Here is a 25628-nt window from a genome sequence, read left to right as displayed (position 1 = left end):
AGCTTACTGGGTGTCGAATGGTGTCATCGTTGCAGAAAAATCCTCTCGAGTAGGGATCACCTTAAAATATAATACAGATAACCCACAATTGGGACATTATCAGTTGTAATGGTACCGTGGTGAAACTGTCAAATAACTTTTTTTAATTTAAAGCAATTTTACGTCTTCAGTACTTCAGTAATGGAATTTGAAATGGGGTAAAATGGAAACGACTCAATGTTTTAAACTTTTTTTAAACAAAAAAGGTCCTGCCGAGAGTTATTAATAGTTTTGAATATTTCCTTTAAAAAAGTGCAAAAACGATGTAAAAACACGTCGTTTTTGCATCGTTTTTTGATCGTTTTTGGTTCGTTTTGGGTCGTTTTTCGCATATAACTTTTTCCAGGGTTAAAATTTGAAAAAGTGTAAAAAAATGTTTAAATAAACATTTTGAAAAACGAACCAACTGAAGAAGAAGTTTTAACATAATCTGAAATGGTAAGTTACCTATTGCGTCCAATATTATGACAGGTAGGAAGATAACACCTACGCAGACAACATCAACGATCACAGCAAATATCGTCTTCCTCGCTTAATAGAGATGGACGTTGGTTTTAGTTTGTCTTTAAACATTTAGGGTTCTGTATGAAGTGTATTAAAATTGTGCAGGGTTACCCACAAAAGATGAGACTTCCAGCGCGCATTTTAATAGTTACTCATTTTAACCTTCAAATCGTCAAATCCAAAGATTTTTAGGTCTTTATTATTAAGGGAGTGACCGCCACAGTAAAAACAGAGAATCTAATATTGTGGAGACATTTTTTAAAATTAATTTGAGACATATAAAACGTTTTAATGATATATAATTACTGAGCTTGAGCGCCAAGTCGACGTTTAAAATCAGCCATTAGGATGGCTAATGGCTACGCTTTGAAAATCGATTTTTTGAAAATTATTAAATAGTGATGACAAGAAATGTGAAAAATTCTACAGTAAACTAATGAGATGTTTAGGAACAATGCACATATTTCTCAATAAATCAATTTTAGAATCAATTATTTCTTTTCATCATTATATTGAATTTCTTGTTCTTAATGAATTTGTTGGCAGATTTCTTCAAATTCGTCAAATGTCGTATTTTTAATAAAAATTCCAGGAAATCTACAGAATATGTTTGTTAACAATGAAACATTACAGAAGCCCATGACTGAATTAAATTCCTTTTTTTTAGATGATAATAGATAATTTTCAATTTTCTAAACCTGTTCCTAAACAACTTATTAATTTACTGTAGAATTAATGCTACATTTTTCGTCGTCGTTATTCAATAATTTTTTTAACCGATTATCAAATCATCCCTCAAAAATGAACAATCTATGAGGATTTTAAAGATTGAATTTACACTCTTGCTGAACAAATATGCACTGCGAAAATGTCTCAAAGCTATCAAATGATTTGTAAAAACTTTCTCCACAATATTACATTCTCAGTTCAACTACCATACATCGTTGGTCAATCCCATTAGAGCCTCATCCTTTTCGGGTAACTCTGTATGATAAATATCCCAGAATTTGGTGTGCCTCCAAAAAGGCAAAAGCCTTCCAAAATGAACGTTTCCAAATGTTAGAAACCAAAATGCAGAAAAAAATAATACAACGTCTGAAGAACGGGAAATTATTCTTCATAAGTTATTCAAACATTAATAAAAAAAACTGTCTACCTTCCGTCATGATGAAAATATTCTCAAGTCCAATAAAGGTTCACCAAAGTTGCAGTCAGATTAAAGTGTGTAAATCAAGAAGCTAGGGATTATCCAGCAGCTCCTTAATCTAATAGTCTTAACGAAAATTCACAATTACAAACTTGAAATTAACGACATAAACAACAAAATAAAATAAAAAATATCTTCAAAAATCATATCAAATCAGTCTTTAAGGTAAATCATAGTAACCAAGATTCACGATGAAATTACTGAACCAAGAATAAATTATAAATTATAGCTTTTAAACTATTCCTGCATGTTGTTACCTTTCACAAAGTAAAATTTTTTAATGTTTAATCCAAACAGTTTCTATAGTTTTCCCCTTCTTTGTCATAAATGTGAATAATTTCTCCTTGCCTGGTCATTAGATGTTTGGAACATCCGTCATTTTCTCTGAAATAAATAAACGTAAAATATAAAAATATAAAATGTATAAATTAAATAAATATGGGCAAGAGGGTCTGTCTTAAAGTCACAATAAAGCCCTTAGGACAATATAAATATATGTAGAGGAACAGGAATTGGTGACGCTAGTATGTCTTCATTTGTAACAAATCTGTACATGAATCCGTGTACACTGTACACTGAATACTCGTAACACAACTGTACATGTATCCGTGTTCACTGTACAAATTAATCTATTAAAAATTGTTTATCCTATACTTCTCTTTATGATCTTTTGCCAAACAGTAGGATGAAATAAGGATATAATCAGTACAGTTGTACATGTATCCATGTACATTGTGTACACTGTGCATGTATCCGTTTACACTGTACACTGTACAGATTAAAATATCACTATCCGTGTGCACTGTACATTGTACAGATTAAACTATCCCTATTCGTGTGCACTGTACACTGTACAGATTAAACTATCACTATCCGTGTACACTGTACACTGTACAGATTAAACTATCACAAGTTCTTTATCCCCGTATCCGTACTCCTCTTTGTGATCCTTCAACAAACAATAGGGTTTAATACTTATGATGTTGTTTTTTAACACTGTTCAGTTGTACACTGTGAACAGTTATACATTGTACAGTTGTACAGTTTTACGGATTAAACTAAAAAGGTGTGGAACATGAATATTTTTAAACTAAAATTTAAAATAAAAAAGAGGTTTTGTAATTTTTTCTTCGCTAAATTTGATCTTATTAAATAATCTGCCCACTGCCATCCCTGGGCAGAAAGGGCTATACGAGATTCGGATTTAGATTATTATTATAATGAGAATGATAATCTATGAAATAATTGATCAATTTCATTTCTTAAAGTGATTATGACCATGATAATAAAGGGAGGGTACCCTTTAAACATTGGTTTGTTCACTCTAGTATCAAAACACTCAATTGTCAACTAAAATATAAGGATCGTCTTTGTCAATGATAAACACACAAAGGGTTTAAAGTGTACCGTTGTGAATCGGTCATGTCACTCTATAAATGGGGGGTAAATTAAAATAACAATTACAGTCCCTTTAAGGTTCATGAGGATAAGTGGTCAATATTGTTAGATAAAAAATCACCATAGTGATATTTAACGATAAAAAATCAGCTGACAAGATATTAAAGTTTGGGAATTAAATCAAAACTAAAAATAATAACTTATCAACCTCTCATCACAGTAAAACTAAATAACCAGCCAAAAATCTTTAAAAATTGTAATCACAGTTTGAGTCTGAACTTGAAATATCGAAGTACCATGTTATAAAGTTTCTTATCAATTTTGAAAATGAACCGTGAGTAATTTAATTTGATAAGGAATTAAAATATTTAGGGATTTAGAGTCGTCTTCCGTAAAAAAGTAAAAATGCGGGAAGTTACTTTCAACCACGTAGGCTAGTTCAGCCACCTAGCTCAAATTAATAATTAATATGATTAGTAAAAATTGGTCCCTGGAAAACTAAATCAATTCTAATTGTTGTTGCCGTGTAAAGATATTGCGATTATTAGGATTTGATGCGTCTCTGGTTCTAGTGATTGTAAGTCTACGATTCTTATCTAATGTATCTATTCTATATTAAATCCTATTGTTTGCCTGATAAAGTTGTAACATAGAAGCGATATATTCATTTTGCAGACATTCTACATCTAGCACAGTGGGCTCAACAATCTAAATATAGATATATTCATTTTGTAGACGTTCTACATCTAGCACAGTGGGCTCAACAATCTAAATATAGATATAATCATTTTGTAGACATTCTACATCTAGCACAGTGGGCTCAACAATCTAAATATAGATATATTCATTTTGTAGACATTCTATATCTTGCACAGTGGGCTCAACAATCTAAATATAGATATATTCATTTTGTAGACATTCTATATCTAGCACAGTAGGCTCCACAATCTAATAATAGATATATTCATTTTGTAGACATTCTACATCTAGCACAGTGGGCTCAACAATCTAAATATAGATATATTCATTTTGTAGACATTCTACATCTAGCACAGTGGGCTCATCTATCTTGGTGGGCTTAACCATCTCAATATAGATATATTCATTCCGTAGACATTCTACATCCAGCACAGTGGGCTCAACTATCTTTGTGGGCTTAACCATCTCAATATAGATATATTCATTCCGTAGACATTCTACATTTAGCACAGTGGGCTCAATTATCTTGGTGGGCTTAACCATCTCAATATAGATATATTCATTCCGACATTCTACATCTAGCACAGTGGGCTCAACTATCTTGGTGGGCTTAACCATCTCAATATATATTCATTCCGTAGACATTCTACATTTAGCACAGTGGGTTCAACAATCTAAATATAGATTCATTCATTATCTTAGGAAGCCCTATTCCCTCTCCCCAAACCCGAATGGATTAAATAAAACCAGGATGTGAGGTAAGGATCAACTGAGTAGATTAATAATGCAAAAGTTTTGACTTCAGGGTGATTACCTGATCCGACCCGAATAAAATTACCTTATTGACCCGGATAGGTTTGCCAACAACGACGTTGATCTCTCTACGGTGAGGTAGGATTCCAAATTGGTTTTGTTTAAATCCACGACCAGTGAAAAATACAGGAGAAAACCCGATAAACTTAGTCAAACGATCCTAAAACAGGGAAACTAGTTTACTTCTTTTGAGGGGGGGGGGGGGTATATAATATATTTTACTTTTTCTTCTCTCCAAAAATGCTAAACTGGAAAAAATGAAACCCTTGTAACCTGAATGGCAGAGTTAAGATGAGTGAACTGACTGAATAGATCTGTTTCACCGAAAGAAAAACAGGGAACTAAAATAACAACTGGTTAGAGGTGGGCACACTCAATAAGAACAATAAATGTACAACTGCCATATTACATTGAAATAAAGGGACTGTAAGCGTAATTTCGCGTGACCCTCATGCAAAGATGGCATTGCTCGTTTCACAACTTTAGCCTTTAAACGTTAGACCACAGTTTCTTTGAATGAGTCCCAAAAACGATACACAATGGTTCCCATAAAAGGAATTGACCGGCAATGCATGGTAGTTCAACTAGGAATGTAGTATATTGTGGAGAAATTTTTTAGGATTAATTGAGAGATATAAAACGTTTTAATGACGTTTTCATGAGTTTGATCGCAAAGTCGACTTTCAAAGTCATCCATTTGGGTGGTTACGTTTTGAGAATTGATTTTTTTAAAATTATTAAATAACGACGACAAATGTAACAAATTCTACAGTAAACTTGTGGATGATTTTAAAAGTTGATTTTGAGCTCAAACTCACTAATTTACATCATTAAAATGTCAGACAGGTCTCAAATGAATCCTAAAAAAGTTCTCCCAATACCACATACTCAGTTCAACTACCATACATTGCCGGTCACTTTTTAGGATTCATTTGAGACATTAAAATGTTTTAATGATGTAAAACTACTGAGTTTGAGCGTAAAGTCAACGTTCAAAATTATCCTATTGGGAGGTTACGTTATGAAAATCGAAATTTTAAAAATCATTAAATAACGACGACAAAAAATGTAAACAAAATTCTACAGTAAACTAATTAGATGTTTATAAACATATTTCTCAATAGTTTTCGTTTTCGTTTAAGTTATTTTGCGTTTTTGTTTTTGTTTTTCTTACCAAGATCTGCGCCATGCTCTAGAGCCAGTTTTATAAATCCTTTCCTCTTCTTTATTACAAGAACAACCTGGACAGTGGACATTTAACAAATTATAATAAAAAAATGTATAGAGTCAACTCTTATACTCTAAGAACTAACTTAGTGAAGAGCTGAGTGTAAATTCATTATTGGGAGTCATTCCTAAGGCGGCCTGCCATGGGCCCTTCTGTACACTTACCAGATTCCAGATTGGAGGGATTAGAAAATCAGATTTCGAAACGTGTACTAATGTGAACTTTTATCATGATAAATGTTTAGTTCCATAATCCTTTCAAGTAAAAAAACCTGCACATTTTACTAGTTAAAACACTTTCCTCTCCACTTATCTCTTAATCCCTTTGTTTTAAAGCGTACACCTTTCATATTTCAAACTATGGCTATTAGATTTCACAGGAATAATAGTTTGAAATATCAAAGGCCTACAACATTAGGTTGCAAAGAAATGAAGATTAGAAAATCAGAGTTTGAGGAAAGTAATGATTTCAGACAACAAAAAAATTATCAAACAAACTAAGAAAAGGGGTGTGTCACCTTGTCCTTGTAGAAGTTTGCAATCTCAGGTACTCCACCCACTACCAGCACAGGGGCGGTTCCAACCCGAGTACTAAACACACGATTTAACAAAAAGCGAGAAGAAGTTAAACGGCATAGACCAGGAACCACGTATCTTATGCACCGGTTTAAGTTAAACGAAGTGGTTCAACTTTGTCTACTCTGTTCAACTCTCTCTCGATTTTCATTAGATCTCGTCCCTGGAGAGAAGATGCTTCAAGGACTTCTTGGATGAGGCACAAGCTCCAGAACCCATGAACAGTTCCCTACAAATAATTCATTTAAGTGACTGTTAGCTTAATTTCAAGTGACTCTATGTGCATATTATGCTTTGAGGACTTAAAAGGACTGTTGAGGTAATTTCAAGTACCTTTCCATTTTGTAATTAATTATTTTTTTAACAATTAACGTGAAAAGGTTGACATTTGCTGGTTTAAGGGGGGGGGCGATCATGAGAAAAATAAAAGAGAGAAATAACCTCACCTGAATGCTGGCATCCAAAAATTTCCTTCTAAAGATAAGAGTCTAGGACGGATTCCGGGAAATAAGGCAGAGAAACCTATGTATTAGAATAAGGGTCAGATTTAATAAACAGCAGGAAGTGATTAAACTAGACATAACTAGTTCAACTACTAATTCATAGGAAGAAGTTAGGATTGATTTTTTGTTCTCTTAAAGATGCTAATACTTGATGAAAAATTCTTGCTTTTTTCCGTCACAAACATAGTTGTATTGAAAATAAATTTACATTTAGTATATTTCTTCAGCTTAAAATATAGGAGTAGAAATATTTGGTTAAGAAAATAAAACTATAAAGACTCTATTCCTAACAAATAATAGTTTTGAGGGGGAAAGAAAGATAAAAACGCTTTATATTGTTAAAAATATGATGAAAATACCTGCTCCCTCAGTACCCATAGCTCCAAATATACCAAAACAAAGAACACCATGAGGATGAGAACAGAAGATATAATTCTAGAAAAAAAACAAATTTAGGAACCGTCGACGTAATTTCAAGTGGCCTCCTATTTAAAATAGGAAGGTAGGTCCGATTTGTCTATGAATTTTTTTCGCGTCCAAATGGTCTTGATCTGTTGATGAAATACCCCTGAATTGTGGAGGTGAGATCTAAGAAGTTTGACTCGTACTCTGTCTGAAGATCCAGTTTATTTTGTGAAGTACACCTATTTCAGTGGTACTGTACAGCCACAGTGCGTCTAAAACTACCATTTGATAATCAAATGTTCATGTTTTTTTTCCGTTACTTTATTTGCAGCCTAGATGCGTTGAAGACGAGTGTTGTTTTATTTTTCAAAGAAAAAGTTTGGATTAGATAGATCCGATATTATTCTGTCAGGATTTTGCTGGTCACATTTAGGTATGGTCTTGTATCAGGGTATTGCGTTATTTTATGTACTGGGTGGACCTAATTGCAATCACTTTGTTTTCTTTTAGTTTCTAAAATATATAAGGACAGTGTCTGCTCTGAGATTTAAATAGTTCATTTTAAGCTCATTGAACCATATTTGTAATTTCTGAAGTAAGTTTTTTTTTCTGCCTTAGATTGAACAGGTATCCAAATTTTTCTTCACTTTGATTAAATATGGTGAGAGATGTTTGCAGAGTCCAGACAGCACAATCCATAAAAGGTTATTTCATCAAAGATATTTTCGTTTGAAAAGTACAGCGGTCGATTTAGGCCACTTTACAGAATAGTTATGTTACTTGAAATTATGTCTACAGTTCCTTAAATTCACTGAGAAATTATCTTGGATTTTCAAGGAAACAAACAGCCTGTTTTTTTTCATTTAAGATCAATTGCAGGAGAAAACCAGTCTGAAGTTGACTTATAAAACTGTGGCGTCAATTCTACGTTTGAACGAATGAAATGTTTCTATTGCAAGTAAGAGAAAGCTGACCTTAGATTATGATCACTAAAATAATATTTTGAAAATATCTATCAATATCAGATATTCTCTATATTTGTGTACTGAGAGGATCCAGGATCCATATCAAAAGCAATGCAATAAACAATTAGGGGCAAAATCTGACAAAACTTTGTCTACCTTGTTAGGTGGGATATCAGCTGTTTTGATGAGTTTAATGGGAAAATAAGAAATAAAATAACTCCAAATGCTCCAATTCCTCATACTGTACACATACCAATCAGGCCGTCCACCTAGAATATTACTTATTAGAAAAGGAGGGACAGCAACCTCAAATAAAATATTTAGAGAGGAGAGGGCAAACTTTAATACTTCCTAATTTAGTGGTTTGTGTCAGATAGGCCACTGTGAGCGTCTATACTTGTCTGTCCTGGGCTGCAAGCCTCTGACTCCCCGGGTTGACCTCTTCTGGTCCCAGGGTGCCTAACAATTTTGGTAGAAAACATGCCAAAAACAAACACAATAGGAAGATGGCTTAGACATCTGATATGTACACTTATAAGGCAAACATTTATGAGCCAAGCACTGCATCAAGAAAAAAATGTAGCCAAATTTTACTCAACTGATTAAACCGAGTACTGAAATATTTTCTAAGATCACTGAAACAGAATCAAAATGTCAGGTAAAGGGTAAAGTATATGTACTGCCTTAAAAGTTGTTGCATGGATGTTACAACTTTATAATTAATGACGCAAACATCATGGCATTAGTTGCCTTTTGCAGAAATTTTCACCTTTTGCACAGATCCTGAGATCCCAGAGCCAGTAGATACAGTAGATCAGGGTCAAATACCAGTTCCCAGTTACAAATGGTACATAGCTGAAACATGCAGATTGCAGGGGTATATAAATCAAGCAAAAATGAAAAAATAATTTTTCATGGTCATTAAAAGAGAAAATATGTCAGCATGATTAAAAAATCTTGTGTCCTTTCCATGTCAACTGTGATGTGTATTGTGTAATGAAAGAAATATGAAATAAAATTTTAGTTTAATAATCAAGGAACTGTCCTTTGATATCAATGTAATCAAGGATACAATGAAAACGTTGAAACGGAAGAAATTAATAAAATAAATATGATTTTATAATATAAACTTACAAAAGTATAATGAGAGCTGCAGGTCCAACCACCAGGAAGACTTAAACAAATATAATAGATATTTTCCAGATTAAAATAAGGGAGGAGACAGAAAAAAGAATGAAGAAGACATGAAGAGGTAGGAGAGTGAAAAAGAAACAGAAAAATGAACAGTTTTCACATATTTTTCTTTAAAATGCATTATTTTATCTAATGTTAAAATTCAATCCTTTAACCATAATATTGTTTTTATTTATATAGGAATAATAAAATTTTTAATTTCTAAATCATAATTACCAGAAAGAAAGAAAAGAACTGCAATTACTTCCTTCAAAGATTTCAATCCTGTAGTCTTTTTTACTTCAGGGGTAGACTTCTCTATGGCAGGAGTAGTCTCTCTGTCAGAAGTAGTCTTCTCAATAACAGGAGTGTTTCTTACTTTAGAAGAAGTCTTCTGAATCGAAGGAGTTATCTTCTCTACTTTCTCTATGACAGGAGTAGTCTCTCTGTCAGAAGTAGTCTTCTCAATAACAGGAGTGTTTCTTACTTTAGAAGAAGTCTTCTGAATCGTAGGAGTTATCTTCTCTACTTTGGGAATAATCTTCTCTATGCCAGGAGTCATCTTCTCTATGAAGGGAGGAGTCTTTTCTTTTGCAGGAGTAATCTTCTCGATCTCAGGAGTAGTTTTCTCGATGATTGGAGTAATTTTCTCGATCTTAGGAGTAGTCTTTTCTATTTTCATCATAGTCTTCTCTATAACAGGAGTAGTCTTCTCTATCACAGGAGTAGTTTTATCTGTCTTTAGAGTAATCTTCTCGATATTAGAAGTAATAATTCCCGCAATTGTGTGGTGATCAGTGGTTGTTTTATCTGCGTAAGATTTCCCGCCATTTTCAGATTTGACAACAAATTGTCCGTTGCCCATTTTACACTCTGAAAAAGTCAGAATATTATAAATCTTGTAGTTTTACAAAGTATTAATAATTAAATCTTTAGGAATCAAGCATGAATCTTTGTTGAAAGTATAAAATCAATATCAGAAAAAACTTATTGAATGTTTCAGTAAGATAAACTGCGGACATGCAGATGGAGAAAGGAGAAAATAAGATGAACATTTAAAATTATTATTGTACCATTTCATTTTATAAAAATAAAAAATAAAATTATAAAAGATTGTTAAAAATTGAATTGTATAGTAATTTTTTCAAGCATTATAGTAATTTTAACTTTTAGATATTTGATACCAAAAACAAGCAACGAAAATCAATGCTAATTATCAAAAATGTTTCGAAAAATACATATTTAAGTGATTTTTCTTTTATAAAATGTAAACTTCTGTGTCTTCTTCACGATCGAGATGAATAATATACATTTCTTTACCTAAATTAGAAAATCACAATTCATAATTACAGACAATCCCAAGATCATATTTTGTAACATAAATTCTGGGGGGAAAAAATTTTGAGAAAATGTTACTCCTAAGTAAAGGTTTTTAATAAAAAGTAAGAAAGAGTAAGAAAGAGTAAGAAAGAGTAAGAAAGAGTAAGAAAAAAGTAAGACTGAATAAGGACAGACGGTAAGAAAGAATTATAAAAAAAAACAGACAAGTAGGACGATAAAATGAAAAGATGTTGGATGAAAAAGACAGAGTGTCAGTCAGTAAAAACAGTCTAAATAAAAAAACAGACAAAGACGACATAAAATGAAAAGATGTTGAATTAACAGGACAGATTGTCAAACAGTAAGAACTATATAGAATAAACATAACAGACAAGGACGACATAAAATGAAAAGCTTTTGAATGTACAGGACAGATTGTCAAACAGTAAGAACTGTATAGAATAAACATAACAGACAAGAAGGACGGCATAAAATGAAAAGATGTTTAATGAACAGGACAGAGTTAGAACTGTCTAAATAAAAGGACGAACTAGGAATCACTGGACATGGAAAATGTATCATCATCGTCGAGCCCTGAAAAAAATGCCGATTATCATAAAAATTAATATTTAAAAAAGGTCAACATAATAAAATACTGAAAATAAGTAATATTTTAATGTTTAGAAACAATCATTTAAAAGTACCAAAAATCATACAAGACTTTTTTCTCTAGTTTAGATGGTACGTAGACGTAGTTATTATCAAGAATTCCTCCATTTCTTTAGTGGCATATCCGATTAACACAGGTACTTTTTGACTGATTAAGGATGAATAAAATATCCTTATTTTCTAGATACAAATAGAAAATTTTCATTATGGCACTTCTCTATAAAAGTGAATTTGACATGCCACTTTTCTAATGATGGGTCACTTGAAATTACGTCAAGTCCCTATAATAAAGAAAAAAAGGAGAAAGTAACTGCGTACCTATGACACTATCCATGATGTCTGTGTTACTGAGAAGCTCAGTGAGTCCTGTTGAATCTTCAAGATATTTTGGACACGTTCCAACCTTCTTAACCAACTCAAAACCTTCATCCTTTAAAAATAACAATTTATAAAATCATAACTAACGGAAAGCCCGTGGCTGTATTCTAAAACGGCCTAAAATGATTTGACAATGAAATGTATAATGATGATTTAATTGGAAAAAAACGGACAATTTACTTTTATTTAAAAAAACTTTATCGGTACAAATTTTAGTGAAACTAAAACCAAAGGTGGTTTTCAATGAATATGCAATATGCATAACTGTAAGCTACTTTTTTTAAAAATTAAAACTCTAATTTAAGTGTTTCATAAAAATGTCTTATGTAAATAAAACCTTTTCAATTTTCTCTATCACCTTATAAACAATGTATGTAGTTGAACTGAAATTGCAGTATTATCGAAATTTTTTTAAGAATTTATTTGAGACCTTTCAGACGTTTTTATGGTGCATATTTGTTCAGCAAGAGCGCAAATTCAATATTTAAAATCCTTATAAGAAATTTGTCAATAAATCAATGTTAGAATCGTTGAATTCATTTTCTTATTCTTTATGAATTTGTTCGCAGATTTCTTCAAATTCTTCTAATGTCGTCCTTTCATTAAAAATTCCAGGAAATCTACAGAAAATGCTTTTAAACATTGAAACATTACAGAAACCAATATCTGAATAAGATTACTTATCTTAAATAATAAGATTTTATTTTTATTTTCTCAACCTGTTCCTATACATCTAATTAGTTTACTGTTGCATTCTTTTTAACAATTTTTGTGGTCGTCATGAATATTTAAAAATTTGCGGAGCAAATATGCACCATAAAAACGTCTTAAATGAATCCTAAAAAATTTCTTAATAATACTGCAATCTCACCAAACATTGCCGGTCACTCCTTTTAAGAAGGACAGGCTTGTCTTATTCAAACAATTGTGCATGAGGTATACCTTGTACATCTTGATTACAGTTGGACTACATGCAGTACACTGGGAGAATGCTGAACCGGTGGGAAGGAACTGGTTGAAACTGTGAAGGGAACCTCTGAAATTAAATAATAATTAATCATAATTGTCATTGGTTATTAAAATAACCCAACACACATATATGGTGAGAGAAATCCGTCACTATTGTCATATTTTTAAAGGGAGTGTTTGCGAAAAATGGAAGGGGGTATAGGCTTACGCCGAAAAATATTCGATGGTGATGGCTACTAATCTGACTTCTATCTGTTGCGTCTATAAGGAGAAAATGATTAATAACGACTCATACCGAAGAACGTAGCGTCCATACAAAATCAGAAAAAGTTGCAATATTTGACTCGGATCGTAAAAAAATCAATTTAATAATTAATTTCAAACAAATAATTAAGATATTACAACCTATAATCATCGATATTTTTCGACGCATTCGTATTAGATCATTAGATGATACTTCATTATTTTTTTGTCCGCTATGTGTCTGTGCCACGTGGAACCAAAGATACATTGAGAGCAGAGACACCTAGCGGCCAACTAATCGTTGTTTAAATTGCATCATACAAAAAAAACAAATAATGAATATTATGATCCGAGTCGAATGTTGCAACTTTCTGAATTTGTATTTGACGCTACGTGTAATAAATTATATTACCCTGATCGGCCAGTCTGGTCAGTTTATATTTGCCTGTATTAATAAAGTAGTAATGTATGAATCGTTGATTTAGACGGACGTTTATAATAGAGCCTTGAGTTTGGGCTAGAGATAGACTCAGAGAGACTGAATTAGACTAAGAGTCAAGTAATCTCTGGACCTAGATTTATTACATACGTTCTTCAGTATGAGTCGTTTTTAACAATTTTTTCCTTATAGACGCAACAAATAAGTAAGACTAGTAGCAATCCCCATGGAATATTTTTTCGACGTAAGCCTTATACTCCCTTTCATTTTTCTCGAACATTCACTTTTAGTGACCTCAAATTAATTCTGAAAATTTCCTTTATATTTTCCGAAGCAGAAATCCGCAAGTGACTTCTATAGACAACCTACGAATTACGATTGAAAATAACCAATTTTCACAGTTAAGCACATGTATTTTGGATATCTTGTTCTTTATTGAACATACAACGCTTTTATGGGTACCGCTGTAAATCGTACATGACACTTTTTTTTAAAATGGAGCTCCTCTTGAAATCAAGTCTACATTATCTTTAGGAATAGTTAGGATAAGGTGACTATAAAACCAACCTGATAGTATGTGGAACTAATCCCAGAACACTTTCAGCAGCCTGATGCTGTTCCTGTGAAGAGGATTGAGAAGGTGCAGCTCCGCCTAAAGGATGTTCTAGACAGGAAACAGCTAATTCCACCGCCAAGGCAGCAGCTGTAGCACTAGCTCCAGGCCTGGAATAAAAACGAAATTTTCAATTCTTCATCTTCCTCTTCTACTGTTTGTTTGTTTATCCGATCATAACTCATGAACCCTCTAACGGATTTGCCCTCGGGAAAACCACGGAAATGTTTTTAGCTTAGTTTGGAGATTCTAAGTTAGGTGGATCGATTTTTTAGCGACAAGTGCGGGTAAACAGCGGGAGAAACTATGAGTAACCCTGAGCAACGCTGGGTTCCTTAACACATTGTAGTTTAAAATTAAATTTTAGCGATGAAAAATCAAACCATATTAAGAACAATAAGGTATGGGTTGCCCAACAACTCCTTGATCTAGCCGGGGTATGTTTAAAAATAATAATATTTTTTTTATCAAAACGTAAATATCAAGCAAAAGTTTCCTAGCTATGAAAAAATATTATTTTAAGGAAACATTAAATAACTTTTTTTAATAAAATAAGTGTACTGCAGTTACTGTGATGAATATAAACAAAACTCCTACCTCGTAACAGTGCACTGCATATCTAGAGTTCTATCCGACATTGAGTCTCCCGGGGCAACAATATCGTTGCAGAAATAACAACCAAGATGAGTTCCTGGCACACAATCTAAACAAACAATCAGCTGTCTCGCTTCAGAATTAATAAAGTGTTCCGGCATCACACGCTATAAGTCATCTTCCTTTTCCACTAATTCAAGGGATCACTGTATAGTGTGTACAACAAAAAGTGAGACTTAGTTTAAAGTGACCCTACATATAAAGCATTGCATGACCGATTCAAAACGTAAAGTAACTGAAAAAGTAACTTGCAGATAACGAACAATATTTAAATACGTTAAGATATTAAACGCCGATATCTTCCGTGTCCTCATTGTTGCTTAAATTTATGTAAAGGTGTAGAAGTGACAGTCTCCTTAATTCTAACCTTTAAGATCAAAAGTTTGAGCCTCTGTGTCAATATGTCTAACTCCGTGACGCATAACAAGGTAAGTGTCGAATCCAAGAGCAGCGTTGATAACAATCTTCTCCTAAACAAGAACAATGCTATTTAATCCTGTAAAGTAAACAAAGAAAGGTTTGTTTCAATCTTTATGACAGAAAGAATCGTAAGAACTGATCAGGGTAAACCCAGACCGAAATATGTTTTCAATAAAATGTGGAACTAACATCTACTTTATTTACTCTGCATTTAAGTAGACATCTAGGGATATATATAATAATTATCATTTTACCGGATGGCAGGCCGCCATGACAGTTGGCAGCCATCTTGATTCTCTGCTGTCCATGAGAAGGAAGACGACTTGATGCTCGGAGATAAGTTTGTGCAAAGTGTCATGTGCGGCATGTACACTTGCCTCGGTTGAATCGGAAATCGGATGTCCTGAAATGGAGGATTCTTTGTCTATTATTGTCAAAATTTAATAATAATTGGCAAATAATGCTGAGTTGTTCCAGTAATTATTTAAAGTTTAAAATGTGTAACCTGGCATAGGTATTGTGAGATCAATTCCTTCAGCCTTTACTCCGGGAAATATTTGTTCAACTTTCTAAAATAAAACAAAGAATAAATCTTCATAGAAATAAGACCCCTGCCCCCTTTTTTCAAGAAAATTGATCCTGACGTTGCTCTCAAAATTTGGAGAATTAGATAAGTTTGTGAGTGGGTAAAAAGTCTTAAATACAGTCAAATTTTTATTCTTATTCCCAAAATGCATAATTTTTATATTAAAGAAAATTGTAAATATAGGAATGAGGCTTTTTCTCAGCTAAGTATTAATTTTAACATTTAAAAAAGTAGATATTGCAAAATAATTAAAGTTTAGTTTCAAACTAAAGACAATAAATTAATGTTCAGAAGCATAAATTTCAAGAATTCATAGACTTAGGAAAAAATATAAAATAATTAGTCATCAACATATTCCTTGCATTTATAACGGGAAAAAATTGATTTTTCTAAAATAAATTCACCTGTTTCGAGGTCATTGTTTCTCTTTAATAATTAATTGATAAAAAGGAAACTAACTGTCTAATTAGCTATGATTTCTTGCATTTATTATTTAAAACTATAGCGACGGAATTAGGTTTAATGAGGCCGGAGTCAGGGTATAATTTTTAACAACAAGCATCTCCTCCATGGTGTACTAAAACCCTGGGTTTAAAAAGACAGCCCTTCGGGGTTTTTTTGCGGGGAAAATATAACGCTAATAATATAACCACTAAAAATATAACAACCAAAAATATAACTGACAACAATTTAACAGACCAAAAATATCACGCAACCAAAAAAATAACCTTTTTCGACCAAAAATATTATTTATTTCTATCTAAAAAAAAACTTTTTTTATAGCCAAAAAAAAACATTTTTAGCCAAAATGCAACTTTTTTTATCCAAAAATATAACCATTTTTTAGCTAAAAATATAGAAAAACTGAGTTTTTAACCAAAAACATAATATTTTTACCTTTAAATTTAACGTTTTTCTAAAAAAAAATAACTATTTTTTAACCAAAAATGTAACCANTTTTTTAGCCAACAATGTAATCTTTTTGGCCTAAAATATTACCATTTTTACCGAAAAAATAACTATTTTTTAACCAAAAATGTAACCATTTTAGACCGAAAAATGATTATATTTTAGCTATAAAAAGTTTATATTTTTAGATAAAAATAGTTATATTTTTGGCTATAAAAAGTTCATATTTTTAGATGAAAAATGTTTATTTTTTGGTTTAAAAAATGGTTATATTTTTGGTTTAAAAAATGGTTATATTTTTGGTTAAAAAAACGGTTATATTTTTTGGCTATAAAAAGAATATATTTTTAGCTAAGCAATGGTTATATTATTGATTCAAAAATGGTTATATAATTGGTTCAAAAATGGTTATATTTATGGTTAAAAAATAGTTATGTTTTTGATGGGAAAAATGGTTATGTTTTTAGTTAAAACTGGTTATTTTTTTTGTTAAAAACAGGTAATATTTTTGGCTAAAAAATGGTTATATTTTTGGTAAAAAAATGGTTATATTTTTGATTATTTTTGGTAGTTATATTTTATGTTATTAAAGTTATATTTTCCCCGCCCATTGTTTTTGGGTTGTTTAATTTTAAAGTAGTTTTAACCTACAAGGCTACAATAATATACTAAAAGAGATTTTTTTTGTCCCCAGAACATGATCGGGTTGTTACGATCAAATCTCGGAATTCTTTTTATTGCGAAAGTTTGGTGTTGTCTGGGTTTATATTGATCTACCAGGGGTTGTAATCTGTTTTTTATTGGGTTTTTATTTTTTAAAGTCTAAATCTATATAAAATGTAAATTGACTCTGAAATACATCATAAAAACATTAGGACACTAAAATGTAGAAAACCATATATGAAACACTTAAATGACCCTTAAATAACCCTAATATGACCCCAAAACGACACTTATCACAAACATACCTTAGCAGCTGCTTTAGCTTTACTAGCTCCTCCATCCAGACAATCTGAGAACTCATACAAACTCTGCCTGACAGGGTTACTGTAGGACACCTGTAATATTGTATTGTAGGACACCTGTAATATTGTACTGTAGGACACATGTAATATTGTACTGCATGGTACCTGTGATATTGTAGTGTAGGACACCTGTAATGTTGTACTGTATGACACATGTAATATTGTACTATAGAACACCTGTAATATTGTACTGTAGGACACCTGTAATATTGTACTGTAGGACACATGTAATATTGTACTGCATGGTACCTGTGATATTGTAGTGTAGGACACCTGTAATATTGTACTATAGAACACCTGTAATATTGTACTGTAGGACACCTGTAATAATGTACTGTAGGACACCTGTAATAATGTACTGTAGGACATCTGTAATATTGTATCTGCAGGACACCTGTAATATTGTACTGTAGGACATCTGTAATATTGTACTGTAGGACACCTGTAATATTGTACTGTAGGACACCTGTAATATTGTACTGTAAGACACCTGTAATATTGTACCGTAGGACACATGTAATATTGTACTGTAGGAAAAATGTAATATTGTACAGCATGAAACATTTAATATTGTACTGCATGGCACATGTAATATTGTACTGTAAGACACCTGTAATATAGTACTGTAGGACACATGTAATATAGTACTGCATGGCACCTGTAATATAGTAATGTAGGACACCTGTAATATAGTACTGTAGGACACATGTCACATTGTACAATAGGACACATTTTGTATTGTACTAAATGACACCTGTAATAAAGTATTGTAGAACACATGCCACATTGTAATGTATGACATATTTTATTTTGTACTCCATGACACCTGTAATATTGTACTCTAAGTGTATTGGGACTTATCTTGGCTCGCTTTAGAGGTTTTTGGACTTAAAACACCACACAAATAGTATGAACTTAAAAATTTTAAAACTGTATTCTATAAAAATTTGCTTTTATTAAGAGAAATTATAAAGGAAAAATCAAAGTTATAATGCAAGGAAAGTTAATTGCAGTTGCGTATACTCTGCGTACATATTGAAACCAGTTATCTCAGGGCGGAATTTGTAAACAAGAATAAATGCATCAGTGTTCGTTTATTATTCTAGGAGGTTAAAAGCATTAAATTTGATAATTTTTATAATTCACATTATGGTCAAAAACAAAACAAAAAATAGGGTCAAGAACAAGGTTGAAGAAGGTCAAACAACAAGGTTAAGATAAGAATATGGCCAAGACCAAAGTCAAGAACATGACTAAATACGAATTCAAGAAGAAGGCAAAGATCAAATACAAGTTGAAGTCAAGAATTAGATAAAGATAGAGATCAAGGTCAAGAAAGAAGTCAAAGTCAAGAACAAGATCAAGGTCGAAAACAAGGTTAAGGTAAAGAATAGGGCCAAGAACAAAGTCAAGAACAAAACTAAAAATCAAGTCCAACGTCAGAATCAAGAATGAGGTCAAGATCAAAGCCAAGGTCAAGATTAAGATTACAATCAAAGTCAAGTTCTAGTTCAAGGTCCAGATTAAGAATAAGATCAAGAATTCGGGGAAAGTCAAGATTAAGGTCTCAGTGCCAAAGTCATGAATAAGGTGAAGATCAAGAATAAGACCAAGAAGGAGGTCAACGACAAGAATAAGGTCAAGTTCACAAATTAGATCAAGATCAGGGTCCTGGGTCAAGGTCCAGATTAACCTCAAAGTCAAGTTCAAACTGAGAATGAAAGTTGAAAAATCAAGACCAAGGTAAAAAAAATACATTTACCTTGACTCGGCTATCTTTACTGGATCCATGGTTGCTCGCATGTTGACAAACCTAGATCAAATCAAATAAATAAAATAATAAACAACTAAAAAGAATAAAAAAGGGATAAAGTTGTCTGTCTTTCAAAAAAAATCCGTGGTGGGGGAAGGGGGAAGATATGAAAAAACTTTTAGTGCGTGGAAGGCGGTGACTTTGAAATGAGATCTGGTGGAGAGGTAAAAATGTGCTGGGAATAGGGGTTTAAATATGGAGGTTGGGGGGGGNGTATTTTTTCAATGAAGAAAATTAAATGGAATCTGTAAAGAACCCGAGCAAAAATAGAAACCTTCCTCCTCAGAAGACTGAGCAGTGCATCGATGAAACTAGTGAGATTAATGTGAATGAAAAAATACCTTTGCATTATCCACAAATGTAATATTCCTTGCTCCCCAGCCTAGTAAACCTCGAGCAACACCACACCCAAGGGTTCCTAAAAATAAAATAACGATGGCTGAATCGTTTGAACCAATTAGAAGTAGGAAAGCATATAGATAGAAACATGTAAGGAAACACTTTCCCCAAAACATTCTTATATTTTTGCCGAAAATTCTTTATTAACATGTTTAACTGGAACTTACCGAGGCCATGCACTGCTTAAAATATACTTAAACATCGTAGCACCTGTCATTCTCACTAGTAATATGCCGAGTAGCGACCATCTTAATTCAGTTCTGAGAGGGTCTGGCTCTACGCTGCTGAGAATGCATATACACTCTCATCTGACTGGAGCTACGATGAGTATTGTGTAAGTATATTTAAAACAGTGTTGTGTTGCGAGACTTAACTTTGATCTGAATGCACAATGACCACCGCACTAACCTGAGCCAAGCAGTAAGAATTTGGTTTGTTTTAAGATCTCTAAATCAAGATCAGGAACTAGTCTCCACTTCATCAGCTTCAAGTTCAGATCAACACTACAAAATCAACATCAAGAACAAGGTCAAGAAAAAGTCCAAGAACAAAGTTAAAAACATAATCATAAACAAGATCAATATTAAGATCAAAACAAGATCAAGAACAAGGTCAAGAACAATATTTAGAACTAGATCAAAAACAAAGTTAAGAACAAGGTCAAGAACAAGATCAAGAACAAAGTAAAGAAAAAGATCAAGAACAAGATCAAGAACAAGATCAAGAACAAGATCAAAAACAAGGTCAAGAAAAAGTACAAGATTAAGATCAAGAACAAGATCAAGAAAAAGATTAAGATCAAGAACAAGATCAAGATCAAGAACAAGATCAAGAACAGGATCATGAAAAAGGTCAAAGAACGAGATTAAGAACAAGGTCTAGAACAATATCAAGAACAAGATCAAGAACAAGATCAAGAACAAGATCAAGAACAAGATCAAGAACAAGATCAAAACAAGATCAAGATCAAGAACGAGACCAAGAACAAGATCAAGAATAAGATCAAGAACAAGATCAAGAACAAGATCAAGAACAAGATCAAGAACAAGATCAAGAACAAGATCAAGAACAAAATTAAGAACAAGATCAAGAACAAGATCAAGAACAAGATCAGGATCAAGAATAAGGTCAAGAACCAGATCCAGAACAAGATCAAGAACAAGATCAAGAACAAGATCAAGAACAAGGTCAAGAACCAGATCAAGAACAAGATAAAAACAAGGTCAAGAACAATATCAAAAACAAGGTCAAGAACAAGATAAAAAATAAGATCCAGAACGATGTCAAGAACATGGTCAAAAACAAAACAAAAAATAGGGTCAAGAACAAGGTTGAAGAAGGTCAAACAACAAGGTTAAGATAAGAATATGGCCAAGACCAAAGTCATCCCCCCCCAACAAGTTTGGGGATATCAAGACGGCCCACTTATAACCAAGACTTCCAACTACCTAATATCCTTTAACTCTGAACAATGTAACCGCATGAGTGGTCTGGATAAACTAAGTAGTGACTTCATGCTTGAATTCTTCTACCCTATCCTTTATAGTTTCCAGTTAAATGCAGCTTTAAAGAGACTTTTCAGGATTTTAGAAAGGTGGCATTGTATTACAAATTGCACAACACACAATGCAACCAAGGAACAAACACCAGGAAACTTTTCAGGTTTGTTTACAAATAAAGTGTACTGCAATTTGTGGGTCTTGTATGGATGCATTAGTTGAGAAAATATGCAAGGTCTAAAATGTTCAAAATACTTATTTTAAAAAATCGTCGCTTTTTAAACAAAGATGGTTTTAAACCGCACATCAATCAGTTTATCTCTTAAAACCGGATTTCTATGATTTTTTTACAATTTTCCTTAGACCGCTTTAAAACCTAGAACACTCCTATTAATAATTCAGCTAAACAGTGTGACGACACACCTATATATTACTATTACTATTCAAGTATGACTCAATCATAATAAATGTTTACAATTCTAACAACATCTACATTTTCCATCTTAAAATGTCATGAATGTTCAAAGAATTTCCACACGACCCCCGTGACCAACCCCAGCTTAAATAACTAATTAAAACATAAACTAATCTCTAGTTTAAGAATAAGATTATGTCCGGCCTCTAATTTAAACATAAACTAACCTCTAGTTTAAGAAGACTATGTTCGGCCTCTCGAAATAAAGGANTATGTCCAACGAGGCCGGAGATAAAAAATCGGAGCCGACGGAGGTCACTTTTCAGAGGTTCCAAGACTCCGGAAAGAGATATCGACAATCTGACTTCATATCCTGCTCCTAACAAATTATTTGAGTCTACGCTCAAAAATAGAACCGGCTGCTATGAATATTGAAAGAGATATTACAAAATGTCTTACTTGACACGGGTTCTTTCTAGACCGAGCGCTGTTCTATTAATTTTCACTTAAAATTAACCTTGCAGCAGCTTGAGTTTCACCTTACATAAACCGTAAAAATATATTTTGTTTTAAATCCACGAAACAAAAATTATTAAACGATAAACAACCATTGTTAAAGGGACTGCAGACGTTAAGTGATCCTCCGTTGTCTCTGTAGCAGAAATCCACAAGTAGCTTTCATGGGGAAATGACACCTTAATATTTGAGAATAACAAATTTTAAACTTAAAGGGTAACATTGTGAATCTGACATGCCATCCTTTATAGATGTAGGGTCACTTAAAAATAGGTCTCTGGTCCCTTTAAAAATTTAATTAATCGACCTTGTATTCGAAGCAGACAATGCAATAACCAAATTCCGCAAAGGCCATCCTTAAAAATAATCTAAATTTAATTTTAACTAATACAGTAGCAACAAAAAACAATGGAATATTTGTCGTCTTCATTACTTCTTTTTCTGTAAAATGTCTCTAATGATATGGTTATTTTTAACGGATTTATTGCTAAGATTGTCAATGTGCATTAACAATTTTTAGACACATATCTCACTGTCAGCAAGAAGAAGGACGACATTCATTCCACAATTTTCAGTTACTTCTGTAGCATGGAAGTTAAATATCTATAATATAATCTAAAGTTTCTACATTGGTTTCTACATAGACCTTTCTACAAAAATGTTAATACATCTGGTTTCCTTTAAGGAACTATAAGAGTGATCAGTTTTGACAAATATAAATATTACTATCTAATTCATACTTGAATAGACAACGCTTTTAAGGCAATCGTTGAAAATAGGACATTGTCATCTTTGCATGGAGGTTCACTGACAGTCCATTATACTTGCAACATTTTGGGGATTTCAATGAATTTCATTGAAACGATTATTTTTAGTCGATCAGTTATTTTTGAATTTACATAAAAGTCTACTGTAAACTTTTATTTTCTTTGGGAAAGATATTTCAACAAATAAAGGATTAAAATCCGCGAAAATATTGCTAGGGAAGAAAACAAAATCCTAACCTGGGTTTTCATCTCCACTGTTAGGATCTGCTACACAAATAAAATTTCTAAAAGGATATTAATAAGAATTAATCTGAATCCAATCTACTATTTACAAGTAGAATCAATTTTTAATACATTTTCTTTTTCATTGAAAAAAGGAGTGTGTCTCTGTTTAAGAGAAGGTCGAACTCAGAAGATGCATATTCAGGGGGGACTATGGGGGCACCTCCTTCCCCCTGGATCTATCTATGATTTCCAGGGGGTGCTGAACCCCGTCTTGAAACGTTTAAACTATTACTAATAAGAAATTGCATGTACGCCGAGGAGATTAAAAATTAGCCTAAACTGAATAAATTACAACGAGAACCAAAACAATGTGGAATAGAAAGACGACATTTTTATTACTGATGCGTATTTGATGTTGTTATAAAGAAAATAGTTTACTAGTAAATTATTAAATCACGTATTAATTTAAATGGGTCTGTAAACATTGCACAATAGCTGTGTCTTATGTTCATTGAACTATTTAAAGTCGTAACTTGAGTTAGAAAGTCGTCTTCTCATTTTTTTTGGTTCTCACTGTAGTTTTACCTAGCACTGTTAGAATCCTTGTTAAGATGTTGTAATTCAGAAAACTGTAAAAACGAGACTTTTTTCTCATTCTCGATCCTAGCCAGGTCATTTTTGAATAATGAATAATAACAAATAATTTTGAGGGCAATGTACATACACACCTGAACAGAAAACATTCTATCAATACCAGTAAATATGTAACTGTACATTTTATCGGAAGCTCACCCCCCCCCCCCCCNCCCATAAGATATGAATGTTTTTAGGGTATTATTCTAAAATTGGGGTAAATGAATGATTTTTTGTGGGGAATTAATGAATTTTTGGGTTTAAAGTATAAAAAATGAAAAAAACTTGCTTTTTGATGTCACACTTTAAATTTTTTCCCGCAAATCGTCAACAATCATAAAAAAAAATTTTTTTATTATATCGGGGCTTTATTCATCTTGTTGATTTTCTTAATATTCATAATTCAAATTACTGTTCCTTACAACTGAGTATAATGTGTTTGGATAATCTAATCAAATCAATCAATCATCAAACGCTTACAAAAATACCGCTATTTCTAGATGAAAAGTTTTTAAAATCAGCTTTTATTTTTATTCTGCCAACGTTAAAATTTTTCTTAAGTTCTTGAAAAATCAAAATGTCTGATTGAATACAAGAAAGTAACATATTTAACTACAGTTAAAAACAAAGATAGTCCAAAAATAGATTAAAAATAAATCCGGACAGGTATTAATAGTCCCTCTTAATGAAACGCTGATTCAAGATGTAGAGCTAAATACAACATCCCGATTTACATCTGTACCCTTTGTCTGATCAATTTAGATATTAATGTTCATAATTTTAAAGCGTATTATTTTCCATTTTGGATTCTCTACAAAAGTGATTTGCACATTTATAATCTATTTCAGTATCGGAATTTTAAGAATTAAACACGTTTAATCAAAAAAGACAAAATCCTCTACCTCGGGACGACCATATCTAGGACGATCATATAGAGGGTACCGTTGCGAATCAGGCATTGCCATCTTTTCATCACATGAAATTACACTTACAGTTCCTTTAAAGCCAGATTGATTGATTTCCTTTGTTAAACTGTGAGGATGCTGTTGCTATAGAACGGATCAGCTCTGCGGATAGAACTTCAGACACAGAAGAACAGGAACTTAACCTTTACAATCATATTGTTGCCCATAAATCTACCTTCAAATTCTATCCCCACGCAATGTCGTCCTTACCACCCCCTCATCTCAGAGAAATCCAAACCAAAGAATACTCCAGCATTACCTGAAACTCCGACGGAAGGAAAATATTGAACAGCGAAACGTTTTAACTCGTGAATACTTAAATCCGTCAATAATTCTGCAATCCATAGAAGTATTTCCAGAAGTATTATCCAAATGTTTTAAAATGACCCACCATCCATCACTCCTTAATTACCCACAAACACACCCAACAAGTAAGTTTCTTTTAATAAACAGTAAAACCATGTTACACCAATATTTGTTTTATTAAACAGCAAAAAATTTTACACCAATATTTATTTTATTTAACAGCAAATAATGTTACACCAATATTTGTTTTATTAAACAGCAAACAATTTTACACCAATATTTATTTTATTTAATAGCAAAGAATGTTACACCAATATTTATTTTATTTAATAGCAAAGAATGTTACACCAATATTT

General features: G+C 32.4%; 2 protein-coding genes and 1 long non-coding RNA gene across 6 annotated transcripts in view; all 3 read right to left on the bottom strand.

Annotated features, from left to right (window-relative positions):
- Positions 1-7: 7 nt before the first annotated feature.
- On the bottom strand, positions 8-2099 carry LOC111709832 (uncharacterized). The gene is made up of 4 exons (XR_002766948.1): positions 2008-2099; positions 1700-1816; positions 487-570; positions 8-60 (listed from the first exon to the last, which is right to left on the bottom strand). It is a non-coding gene; the product is annotated as an uncharacterized LOC111709832 (long non-coding RNA).
- Positions 2100-2133: 34 nt separating this feature from the next.
- Positions 2134-10514, bottom strand: LOC111709831 (diacylglycerol O-acyltransferase 2). 4 transcript variants are annotated; one of them, XM_023483748.1, is made up of 14 exons: positions 9997-10505; positions 9747-9888; positions 9471-9510; positions 9106-9191; positions 8493-8605; positions 7326-7401; positions 6910-6985; positions 6627-6692; positions 6406-6478; positions 5835-5901; positions 4934-5001; positions 4686-4820; positions 3782-3856; positions 2134-2699 (listed from the first exon to the last, which is right to left on the bottom strand). In XM_023483748.1, the coding sequence occupies exons 1-14, from the start codon at positions 10372-10374 to the stop codon at positions 2649-2651; spliced, it is 1446 nt and encodes a 481-aa protein (XP_023339516.1). In that variant the 5' UTR covers positions 10375-10505; the 3' UTR covers positions 2134-2648. The 4 variants fall into 4 exon arrangements, with proteins under 4 accessions (XP_023339516.1, XP_023339515.1, XP_023339514.1 ...); XM_023483747.1 differs by having other exon boundaries at positions 6406-6481; positions 6630-6692; positions 9747-10508; XM_023483746.1 differs by having other exon boundaries at positions 9747-10506.
- A 700-nt stretch (positions 10515-11214) lies between these two features.
- The window catches only part of LOC111709827 (ubiquitin-like modifier-activating enzyme atg7), an 18893-nt gene continuing 4479 nt past the window's right edge, over positions 11215-25628 (bottom strand). The window contains exons 6-21 of the mRNA XM_023483743.1: positions 25024-25109; positions 24419-24449; positions 23954-24031; positions 23381-23427; positions 22672-22732; positions 20355-20449; positions 19889-19965; positions 17678-17767; positions 15720-15783; positions 15469-15617; positions 15162-15264; positions 14738-14843; positions 14095-14250; positions 12819-12912; positions 11817-11928; positions 11215-11423 (exon numbers count right to left, since the gene is read on the bottom strand). Coding sequence (XP_023339511.1) covers positions 11380-11423; positions 11817-11928; positions 12819-12912; positions 14095-14250; positions 14738-14843; positions 15162-15264; positions 15469-15617; positions 15720-15783; positions 17678-17767; positions 19889-19965; positions 20355-20449; positions 22672-22732; positions 23381-23427; positions 23954-24031; positions 24419-24449; positions 25024-25109 — 1393 coding nt within the window. The 3' untranslated portion in view covers positions 11215-11379. The remainder of the gene's footprint in view (positions 11424-11816; positions 11929-12818; positions 12913-14094; positions 14251-14737; positions 14844-15161; positions 15265-15468; positions 15618-15719; positions 15784-17677; positions 17768-19888; positions 19966-20354; positions 20450-22671; positions 22733-23380; positions 23428-23953; positions 24032-24418; positions 24450-25023; positions 25110-25628) is intronic.

The sequence above is a fragment of the Eurytemora carolleeae genome, unplaced genomic scaffold, assembly GCF_000591075.1.
Source record: "Eurytemora carolleeae unplaced genomic scaffold, Eaff_2.0 scaffold695, whole genome shotgun sequence".
NCBI lineage: Eukaryota > Metazoa > Arthropoda > Copepoda > Calanoida > Temoridae > Eurytemora > Eurytemora carolleeae.
This window is presented reverse-complemented; position numbering and strand designations above follow the sequence as displayed.